The 12,286-nt window shown below is 36.9% G+C and overlaps 1 protein-coding gene across 1 annotated transcript; it reads left to right on the forward strand.

Moving 5' to 3' along the window:
• Nucleotides 1-334: 334 nt before the first annotated feature.
• LOC147547852 (uncharacterized) lies at nucleotides 335-1,950 on the forward strand. Its single transcript, XM_086671742.1, has 2 exons — nucleotides 335-441; nucleotides 610-1,950. The coding sequence occupies exons 1-2, from the start codon at nucleotides 387-389 to the stop codon at nucleotides 1,206-1,208; spliced, it is 654 nt and encodes a 217-aa protein (XP_086527868.1). The 5' UTR covers nucleotides 335-386; the 3' UTR covers nucleotides 1,209-1,950.
• The last annotated feature ends 10,336 nt before the right edge of the window (nucleotides 1,951-12,286 follow it).

Here is a 12,286-nt window from a genome sequence, read left to right on the forward strand (position 1 = left end):
ATTATAAAGATGGAAAATGAATATGTGAAGAAGTTAGGTCATTAGATGAATACATTTAAAAAAAAACCTAGCTTTCGAATTCAATTTTGGTCCATTTGATAGGGTTTTAATGTCTGCCCTCCAAAAATTTGTGGATAGTTGATTGAGATTTGGCGAAGAAGAAGGGAGTTCAAGAATTAGGTTATTCACTTAATTTTCTTTTCTCATTATTGGGGACTAGGTGCATCAGTCGGTATCTGTTTACCCGAACTAAACCGAACCGAGGGTATTCTGTAACCGACTTAACTAACTACATCCCAAAGTGGTACCGCCTAGGAGAGGGCTTATAAATACCTAGGTCAAGTTCAGAGCACAGAACCCAAGTCTTTTCCATTCCAAGAGGAAACATGAATTTTCCGATATCTAGGTCAAATCCGTCGTTCTCCATTGAAACTTCCGAAGGTAAATGTGCTTCATTGAACTATTATTTGTCCTAAACTATACCTCTAGATTGGTTGAGGTTGTTTCTGTTCTTACTGAGTTTTTCTAGGCTTTTTGTGCTTATCTTTATATTCATTATTATCATAATTAAACTACAAAAAAACCCTAATTCTGTTTCTCTTTGTGCAGATAATATGGTGGAATCTTCACCAGCATTGCCTCTTCCCGCGAATGGAAATCGTTTTCCACAATCTGAAGGTATTATTAATGCTCCTCCTGATATTAGAATAATTGTCGATAAGACAGCTGAAGCTGTTGCTATACAAGGGCCTGAATTTGAGAAAAAGCTTATTTCCTATAGAAGTCCCGAGTTCAATTTCTTGAATGGATCGTCTGATCCTTACTATGCATATTATCAACATGTTTTGTCCGAATTCAAAACCGTAGTTCAGCATTGTCAATCCGATGATATGAATCGTATGATAGCTTCCCTTAGTATTGATGAAAACGCTTATAAGCCTAAACCTCAAGAGCCAGAGCAGCCCAAGCCTAAACCTCAAGAACCAGAGCAACCCACAAGAATTGTTAAGAGAATGACGGCACGCAACATTCCCCATCTTCGACGAGTTCTTCAGATAAATCATAAAATTCATGAGAGAGTCATTGAGAAATTCATCAACGTTCAACGAGTTCGGCAGAGATATGAAAAATGCAATCGTTTTCAAGAAGTTCGTGAGAGACTTGCGAGAAGAAGAAATATGGATGCTGGTTTAGCTGGCCCACTCTAATCGGACTAATAACTATTTCTATATTAGTACGTAGCAACCAAGATACATAAGTATTTCTATTTCTATCTCTTTACGTTCTTTCAAACCTAGTTAGACTAGAAGTAGGAAAGTTGCAATTTTTTTTTTTTGAAGCTCTCTGAGGACATCTGGGCACTACAGATAGAGGTTTCCTTCTCTTTGTAATTAACCAATTGATAAATCTACACAAAGACTTCTCTTGATTGCATTTTTCTCTTTTATCCCTTTTTTCCAAGTCTAATATAGTGTTCTGATCTGTTGGGACTACATCGGATGTGTAGCCGAATCACGGGTATCATTGTAGTTGACACAAATAACATGAATCGCGAGGAATCTCGGACGTCACAAGAGGAAATTAGCACCATTAGAATGCAGTAGGAAAGTAGCACTGTTAATGCATATGAACTTTGCACAATAATCTCATTTGGTGAACCGACCATCCCCACATCTTCATTCGGTTACTATTCCTAGTATACGTTCACCACCACTAGAAAGATTTGCTATTATTACCGTCCAATGCATATGCAAATGATGCTACCAGCACCCATGCCTCAAGGAATGCCTCCACTACCATTGTCACCAAAGGAACTGCTCCCCGCTTCCAGATGAACCAGAGACAAATGGATGACGATACTTAGCATATTCAAGAGCAGTTCTTGGCTTCACATCTGGTGGTCATGTTTTCACATTTTATTATCTTTTCAAGCTTTCAGCAGTTATCTTCTGTTACTTTCAGTGTGCGAGTTTTGTTTACTTGGTGCTTTCCTTTTTGGTTTCTGCAAGGACCTGTTCGTATTACTGTGTCGTTTTCCAATGTGGATGCAGAAACTTGAAAGGGCAACTTTTTACGGATTCACAGTAAGGTCTTTGTTTGATACAGTTGGCAGTCTGAGGAGAAAGATTTCATGAGAAGTCCTGCAAATAATAAGAAGCTGAGTGGGTGATGTGGTTTTATTTAAGGATAATCATTCACTTACCTATTAGAAAGTTGGACTTGGAGAAACTCGTGCCCTTCGCTTTTCCTGCCTTAAAGGCAGTTTGCTCTGAAAAATCGAAGTGCCATCTTGAGGCGTATGCCTCAAGGCACGAAAAGCGTGCACGTGATCTTTTAGAAAAATGAACTATATAATACATTCATGTGTAGAGATAAGATAACATAGACCTTTTAACTGTGTTACAGTAATATAAAGTTTTACTTCTATTTTAAAAACAACAAATATAAGTGTTGATACATCTGCGGCATAAACTTAAACAATCCTTGTAAATCTTTTTTTTCTTCTGTAGATGTGTAAGCCTCGAGGCGGAAACAAACAGCCTTGCCTTGAGGCGCACCTCGAGGCGTACGCATCTACAAAAATTATGTCTTGGTATGGTTTTCTTTGACAACGACAGGCGGTGCTTCGAGCCGATAAAGAGGCGTAGCTTTAATCTCATATATTTGTATATAGTTATAGTATTTTATTTTTTAATAGTATACTAAAACAACTTAATTTGGTAATATTATAAAAACTTAATTTTTTTTTTTAGTAGTAAAGTTGAAGAATATGATTGGTTTTTGTCACTTCTACAATTTTGAATACCTCTTAAAGAAAGATACTACTAAATTGAGGTGTAAACTCTAATGGAGTAAACTTATATTTTGCCTCAAGATGGTGGATCGCAGATGTCGGAAGAGACTGGAGAGGCCAAAGTGGGAAGGCCAAGATATGGTGTATCAGAAAAAACGACAGGTGCACCTTCCTTTTATTTGCCACACGAGCCCCCACCAATGATCTATAGGCCAGTGCATAAACTAGTTGGTATCAAAACTATCCCAATTTGGTAGATCCTAATACGGTACAAAAACTATTCATTGCTTTGTTCTTTCGAAAGGGGATGAAAAATCTTCGGGAGGGATGGCTTAACCAGAGTGAAATAGACCAGAGACTCGTGTACAATGTTGAGAGTGATGTAACAGGGTGAGGGCTCTCGAAGATTGACTTAGAAAGGAAGATATCTTTGAAAATAACGTTATGAGAGTCACAGGGATATTTTGTTCTAGATAGTAGATGGTTTTTCCCTTCTTTCCGTAAGGGTAACCAACAAAGATATTAGGTTTGCCACATATCAAATTTTGTCGTACTGTTGGCATTGTGAGCAGAATAGAGGCATCCGAAAACACGAAGATGTAAGTAGTCCACTAGAGTCGTGTATAAAATCTCATGAATAGACTTATTAGCTAAAATAGAAGTCAACATCTTATTTATAAGGTAAGTTGTTGTCTTTAGACATTTACGCCAACCGCTGAGGGAAGTGTGTGCTTGAAAGCACGAAGCACGAGTGACGTCAAGTAAGCGTCGATATTTACGTTTAACAACTCCGTTTGGTTGAGGGGTAAAGGCTCAATTACATCGTGAAGAAATACCATTTGAGTGGAACCAGGATTTAAGGCCTTGGTGAGAAACTTAGTTCCGTCAGAGTAATAAGTTTGAAGGCGTAGGCAGAGATAGACTTGATAGATGTATGATATTGTTTAATCGTAAAAATAAAGAAAAACCAAGATATTAATTAGTCTCGGATTTGGAAGTTACTAGAAAGGTCTATTATGTGTATCGAGATTAGTCATCGACAGGAGTGAGGAAATATGTTTTTTGTATGAGGGGACCAGGATTGTAAGGCCTTGGTGAGAAACTCAGCCCCGTTATCGGAGTAAAAAGTTTGAGCATGAAAGGCGTAGGTAGATGTAGATTTGATTTTTTTTTTTTTGGGTAGATGTAGATTTGATAGATGTGTGATATTGTTTAATGGTAAAATAAACAAAAAAAAATCAAGATATTTACTAAACTCAAAATTTATAGTCATTAAAAAGGTCCACGTGTATCGAGAGTAGTCATCGACAGGTGTGAGGAAATATTTTGTGTGTGAGAGAAGAAACAGGAAAAGGCCCCAATGTGGTAGCATGAATTAACTTAAACATAAAACTACTATTATTAAAAAACTAATTTACATTTTCTAGCCATAAGACAAACAAAACAGTCATTGGAATGATTACAAGAAATAAAGTCAAAATGCTTAGACAAAAATCATAGGCGGCCAAAACTAGGATTTTTTTAAAGGCGACCGTGTTTGACATTGTGCGGGTTATTCAAAGAGAATGCTGAGAAAGTCTGACGTAAAATGTAGACTCTATCGACTTTATCAGTCTGTTCGTTGAGGGAATCTGAAAAAGTCATTGGAATGATTACAAGAAATAAAGTCAAAATGCTTAGACAAAAATCATAAGCGGCCAAAACTAGGATTTTTTAAAAGGCGACAGTGTTTGACATTGTGCGGTTTATTCAAAGAGAATGCTGAGAACGTCTGACGTAAAATGTAGACTCTATCGACTTTATCAGTCTGTTTGTTGAGGGAATCTGAAAAAGTCAATGATTATCAGAACTGTTTTTTTTAGTTGTCAGCGTCCATCGAACCCTTGACCTCTAAGGTGGAAGAAGACATATCTTACCAATGCAGTCAAGGGTTGTTGTCTAATTATTAGAAATGTTAAAAGTGAAATTTAAATCTTTACTCGATTGACTAACAAAAATCAAGTTAAAATGAAAACTTAAAATATGATAGACATTGTCAATAAAAATGATGTAAGAGAAAATGACCCTGCAAATGTGTTTAACTAAGTAAGTGCTCCCGTCAGGAATTTGTACAAAACAAGATAAATGGTTAGTGTCGTAAGAGACCTAAGGAAAAAATAAACGTGGTTAGAGACACCACTATCAATTCCAATAATGAAATGAGTCAGAAGAATTTTACCTGTCAGTAAAGTGGTAGTCGTGGATTTTTGGCGAAAGCCCCTTGGATAAGAGCCATGTCATAATCCGCAAGAAAAAGAGTCCGAGTAGTAGAGTTGTTTGACTCGGAGGGACCGGAATAACTGGAAGCAACGTCAATACGGTGTCTTGGTTTCTTACATTGGTCACAAGCAATATTCCTATTGTATTTGTCAGTTGAATGACCATGCATATTACAAAAATTACTAGACGAGGTCGCTTTCTCTGTTTGTGACACGAGGAATGCTGGGCAACAGAAGTCATAACTTTCGCGAAAAGGGACAAATAATCAAATGGAGACCCGACAGTAATGTTTACTGCATTTCTTCGTGTTTTATTAAATTATAAATTTTATAAAGAGGCGAGAGGGGTTCCATGAGTAGGATGTTGCTTCATGTGATCGAAAATTGATGATGAAGACCTTGAAGAAACTGCATCACACCAATGTTATAGTCAAGGGTGTTCTTACAAACACCATAAGAACGGGGTTGAGGAGGTCATAATGGTGTTCAGTTCCTCCCAAAGAGTTTTCAGTTGTGAAAATAAGTAGAAACGGTTGAATTCTCGTGGCGAAGTTTGGAAATAGATTTGCGCAACTCAAACATGTGGGGAAATTGGATTTGTTGTATCTCTCTTTCAGATTCTCACAGGTCAATAAGGTTGAAGGAGAATGTCCAACACTTGTACAATCTTTCAGACAAATGGAATGAAGTAGCCAGTTAGAGACCGTCACGTCATAAAGAGTCTAAGAATGAAGTGTGACCGTGTCTGTTATAGAGGAAGGGAGCCATCAATAAACCCTTGTTTTTTTTTTGGCAATGAAAGTCATCTTTATGCTACGAGCCCATCATGTATAGTCATCGTTAGAAAAACTGGAGAATAAAAAACCGATGTCGGGTTGTCAAAAACCATAGTGTCGGTAACCGGAGCTAATTCAACGGACATAATGAATGATATCTGCAAAAAAAAAAAGCAAAAAAATGATCACGTCGTTAGAGTTCTAGAAATATGTCAAATACAAAAACTTTTTGGAGAAAGAAAGTAAAAGCACCACGGTTTTGTACAAAACAGAAACCGTGGAAATGATGAAGAGAAAATGTATATTCCCAACATCAGACAAAGTTTTGCAAAGAAGGCAGATAAAAAATGTCACTAATGTGTTGTGAAATTCAGGCGTAGAAGCAACTAGAAAAAAAGCTGTGACAAAAAAGATGGTCTCATCGATAGATGGATAAGGTGCAGGTCAGAAAGGTCTAAATAAATTTCGAAAGGGTGCCGAGGGGTAGGGCTGGGAAAACGGTCCGGGAACCCGGGATCCGGCCCGTTCGGCCCGGACCGTTTTGACCCGCAGCCCGAGTCCTACCCGAGCCGGGCATACCCGGCCCGATGGCTCGGGCTTATTGGGCCGGGACTCGGACATACCCTCAATTCCGAGTCCCGGCCCGTTAGGTCCGTCCGCCACCCGCCCGCATCAACCCGCCCGCGTCAACCCGCCCGCGAGAACCCGCCCGCGTCAACCCGCCCGCGTCAACCCGCCCGCGTCAACCCGCCCAAATCTATTATAAAAACCCTCTTCTCTTCAACAAAGAAACCCTAATATCAACCTAACTTTCTCTCTCTGCCTCTCTCTCTTAGCCGCCTCCTCTCTCTACTCTCTCTCCCCTTCTCATCTATTCAACACCATTTAGTGATGTTGGTTGATGAAGTTGATAAAATCCATGAAACCCTTGTTCGTGTTGATGAAGGTGAAGATGTGGGTGTTGATGAGTTAGATCTTCTTCTTCTTCTTCGTTTTCTTCTTGATGGGGATGGGTCTGATGATGATGATGATGAAGCTGATGATGATATTGATGGGGAATGACTTATTCATATTCCTGTTTTGTGTTTACGTGGGAGCAAGACCTAGACCATATGCACTAATGCTACTATCACGGGTAGAGCATTCATAGTTAACACACTGACACATTAGTGAAAGCTAGGGCACTGCACAAACACATGCAACACACACACGCACACGCACACACAAACACTAATGCGATTGGGCATGCAAATAGTTTACACATTTGATAAGAAAATTACAGGAATAATTTTCTGATAACTTGAATTTCGGTCTGATGAATTATAAACCACTAGGGTTTAGAAATAAATAGAAAGAAAATTTTGATCAGAACATAAGAATGTATATTATTTCTACAGGAAAAGTATTTGGGCTGGAATAGAAATTGGCTTGAAGAATTAATCAATAATCAGTAGCTATACAATTGAATCATAAATATTCATGTAATGGAGTTGCTTATGATCAATCTAATATTCAAAAATGGCTTGATAGTGGTAATAATATAATACATTTTTCTAGGGGTGGGAATCTAGGGTTTCAGAAATAGTTAGGTTAATTAATAAAAAAATCTTCCCAAAAAAAAAAAAGAAAGGAAAAAAAAAAAAAATCTCAAAAACCCGAGCCCGCCCGACCCGAGCCCGTTGAAACCCGTTCGGGTAGTCGGGCTCGGACGGGCTACGGGTACTTCAAGTCTTTGATACGCCCGGCCCGATCCGCCCGGCTCACTACCTCGGGCTCGGCTTATCCGAGCCCGATCCGCCCGAGCCCGGCACTTGGTAGCCCGAGCCCGACCGAGCCCGCCCGATTCCCACCCCTACCGAGGGGTAACTCAGATGTTGGGTTAGTAAACTAGAGAGAAAAAGTTGGATTGAACTAAATCTCAGATTAGGGTGTAGTTGGTCTGTGAATCAATGAGAAAGCAGACCAAAAAAAGAAAATAATGGTCCTGAATGGCTATTAAAGCCAAAAGGGAGTTTTGATTGGGCAATGGTGGTCTCATGTCGAGAGCGAGCAGTGGAGTGGAATGGGCGGCGGGCGGCGTGGATGAGAAGGAAATCCTGATGTAGTGGAACGGATTCACGTTTAGTGGCCCAAAGAGATCTAAACCTGGCGTTATTGGTTTGAGTAGATCCACGTCTATCTTAGTAGGCCAACATAAATCGGAATTCGACTTTATTTGTCTGATTAGATTCTGAATTTAAAAAATTCTAAAATCCGAAAAAAAATGAAAATAATGAAGAATAGAGTTATGGACGTCTCCTTCAACAAAAAGAAAAAGAGTTATGGACGTTTGAGTGCAGATAAAAAAAATTAGAAATGACAAAAAAAATTCTCAAATAATATCGAAAGATATAGAAATTAATATGCTCTTGATATCATGTGAATATAAGAGCTGTGACCCAAAATAATTCCGAATAAAGTAGAGTCAGAAGAGATGGGCTTTAGACCCATTAGGATGACAGTTAAAGACATGGCCTAGAAAAAGAACAATCCCAATTATAAAGATAATCTAATTAATTTGGAAGCCAATACTATTATAACCAGTTGATGAAGGGAGGTGTCATATGCTACAGGCACCTCCAACATTACTTCATTAACCCATTTTAAGTCATCACGAGCTTGATACTTGGTAGGGTTGGTAAGTAACAAAATAAAGTTGTAATTTCTATCTTGTACTTTTCCCCATACCATATTTTTAATGAAAAATTTCCCTATTATTATGACTTCAAGTTGGGATCACAAGAACTTCTTTTTCGAGAAGTAAGAGATTAGAAATATAAGGTGGTATTTCAGACTCACCCCATTATTTACATAGGTTTGATATAATTGCAGTTTTCACTAAGTTGTGAGCAACACTATTAGTTTTTCTCGATACAATACAGAAATTAGATTGAATTCAACTTTGTCAATTCCTTCAAAATCTCAGATTTTATATTTTTAATTCTCCATGGTACCATCTCATTCTTTTTGTCACAAGTTTGCATCATACTCACTGCATCTCCCTCCAACACAACTAATGTTAAGTTTAATCGAAGTGCTACTGTATTCCAAGTAAGGGGGATATTGAGTTATTATTGGTGCATCATTCGGTGCGACAAAATCTCCCTTCAACAGTAGCGACCATCCCTTTACCATCTGTAATCTCTTTCTCTTTATGTATTCTATCTCTCTCTCACCAAGAAAACAGAAACAAAAAAAAAAAAAAAAATCAAAAACAAGTGATGAAGAGATGAACCATCCCTTTACCATCTATCTTTTCTTTCCATTTTTAAGGTACCTATATCAAAATAACATCACTTTGGACTCAGACTCATCTCCACCTTAACTATTGTACGAGTTCTCTTCGTTTTCTACCCACCCTTTGAAGCTTGATACATGGGGTGCAAAAAATTGTAAACTTAATCAACAAAAATATATAATCGGTTTCACATTTATAGGTCCGAGTTTATACATGCTAAATAGTAACTTGGTCGTTATATAATAGCAACTAAATCAACATTATTAAGAGATAAACTCGACATAAGATCTCTCTGGATAGTACACATGCCCCAAGATAAACTTTATAAAAACCAACATTTAGCTTGTAGCCTTTGTTGAGATGTTCTTTTTATTTATTTCAAGGGACAAATTAGAGACAAAGAAACCTCTTTAAGCTAAGAAATCAAATAATACTAAAATCAGTCAATCTAATCTGTCTTGGGTTAGTCCACTGGGTCCATGGTATCAATTGCTTAATTCTAGACCCATCATTTCTTGTTGGTTTTATTACTTTATTTCTTTGTATTCTCCTACTTTAATGCTTTTGTCAAATCATATTATAGGAAAATGTCTTCCCACTTTCTTTTTTCTTAAAACAACCATAAATATCCCTCGACCAGACGGATTTCCACTGGTTACATTGCTTCAAATTTTTTAGACGACATTTGTATTAAATTCATGCTAGTTTTGATTTGTTATACGTAATCTGACTGAATGATTACTTTCACTTACTTATTTATTGTATTTTTTGGTTTGTTTAGTGTTAAGTTTGTAATCAACTAATTCAAAACCAATTGACAATGAGTAGAGAGGAGCTATACATTATTTTCTTGGTTGCTAGATATCTCTTTTCTCATGTGGGACTATTCTCACATTTAGTAAGTACATGAAGAACCATATACATATACATATACATATACATATACAAATGCATTGTCATCGACAATACTACAGTTGCCGTCTGACAAAAGTAACTGCATCTAATAAGTTGAGGAACAATAACGAGGCCCTGTAAAATTTGTTGTCCTAGCAAGATCATGAAAATGTAGCGTACTGGTTGAAAGTACTTTAAATATGGGTCGATGTCTAATTCAGTTTTTGAACTGAAAAATAGTTTCCCAAAATTTTGTTCTAATTCATTTACCTATATTTGCCCTAGTCTTATAAAGGGGTGTTAGGCTATAAAAGTGAGTATCATATCTTTTGTTACAGGGGAAAGACGACTGAGTGCAAGAGTTTTATTCTTCAAGTTATGAAACCTTGTTCTTCATTTATAGTGAAGATCATCGTGGTGTTGTTCGTCGTAGAATAAGTTTCACCGACCGAATTACTTAAATTTCTTGTATTTGTGTGATTGTTTATTTCTATTACTTTTTTTCTTTGTTAATTCCTCGTCGCAATAAACCTGGCAACATGAATGTAGATTGAAAACATACTGCAAATTCTCATACTTTGTTGATAACTGAATGGAACATCTAAAAATATCGACAACTAATAATCAAATCCTAATCTCTCTCTTATTGTCTAGTGCAACTCAAATTGAAAACTTCAAACGATGGTAAAGTGGGAGAGTAAAAGAAAGAGGAGTATGGTTGTTCCAGACAATTTGGGCTCCAAATTAGGTGAGAAGATAGGCAGTGCTTGTTCGATTCAAGGGACCCAAACATGACTTTTTAGCATCGCAGTACTTTACACCCCCTCATAAAGAAATTTAGGTTGGGCTGGTCATTCCATAACAAACCAATCATACTTTTTTATGATTAAAAGTAAAGGCTCCCATCTTGAAGCTAATGACAGTTTTTAGAAGAGATTTTCAGTGACAAATATAGTCGAATCTATATGTCACGCTATAATTTACCGAAATTACCGTTGTAAATTGTAATCATGTTTTCTTTCTCTTTACTAAATAAGGAAGAAGGCAATCGAACAATTAAACCTAATTGACAAAACTGATAAGACACTTATACCAACATTAATTATTATAAGCAACATCTCTAAAATTGATGAGACAGCAATCCATTCGATAGTTTCTACCAATGTTGTAAATATCATTATTAAGAGATGATCCGTCTATAGACTAATAATTTTTTGTGCAGATGTCAATCGAAGTATTGAACTTTTTTAAATCCTATATCATCTTTAAGCTCAACTAAACATTAGACTATTAGAGTGTTACCTATACATACATGAAAAAGTTGTAAAACGTTATGAATACACATATGATATATATGAGGTTGATTAAAGATGACAATGTGTCGTCACATAAGCGTATTGCAAGAGAAAGTGAAGTCATTACTTTGCTCTAGTTTTTGTCGATTACTAATGTGGGTAGAAGTTACAATGCTATAGGATTTGTAATTAGAATATAATTCCTCAAGCATGTCCTACCCTTTCGAAGCCCCATCTCAAGAGATTAGTTCTTTTACTCAAATTATATTCTTGCATGTAAGTAAATGACGAAATGGTGGAAATGTAATGCTACAGAGACTCGACCCTAAGAGGCAGAGAATTCCCGAATTAATAAGTACCCAACGTCGATAGTGATGAAAAAAGGACGGATATTGCACTCCTTAGCTCTGAACATCATCCGTTACATTATTCATAGAAAAATGAGGTACGTAGTCATACACATTCTGATTTTGTTTCTTGTCTATGTAAGGCTCTGGATTGCTTTCTCAACAAATTATTTCTTCGTATTTACTGAATGAAACTATTTTTTCTTTCTAAAAAAAATGTTATCCACGACGATGAACAGTGGTGGCCCTCTCTTCCCACTTATATATGGTCGGGGTACTTGTCGTCGAATTACGTAAGAAAATGGGACGTCATCAATCGAAGCAAATATAGTTTGGCCCTACTTCATTTATATCTATAGCTGTGAGCCTGTGAGTGTTCTTAAGGAAAAAAAATTATTGAAAGTCAAAACTACAAGACCAAAAAACCAAACATGCCAGATACAAACGAGTATACATTTGCATTGTCTAGTAGAAACTTTCAAGACCTAGCTAGTGAACTAATAGACACCCATCACATTATAAGAAATAAATATTTTAGGGCACATCACATATTCGCCTAACTGTTTATCTCAATTTTATCATCTTTTTATTTAGATATTCTCTAATAAGTGGTAACTATAAAAGCTTAATGCTGTATAGCTCTAT

Source organism: Eschscholzia californica, unplaced genomic scaffold, assembly GCF_041429995.1.
Source record: "Eschscholzia californica isolate CP2 unplaced genomic scaffold, dmEscCali1.0.p SCAF_3, whole genome shotgun sequence".
NCBI lineage: Eukaryota > Viridiplantae > Streptophyta > Magnoliopsida > Ranunculales > Papaveraceae > Eschscholzia > Eschscholzia californica.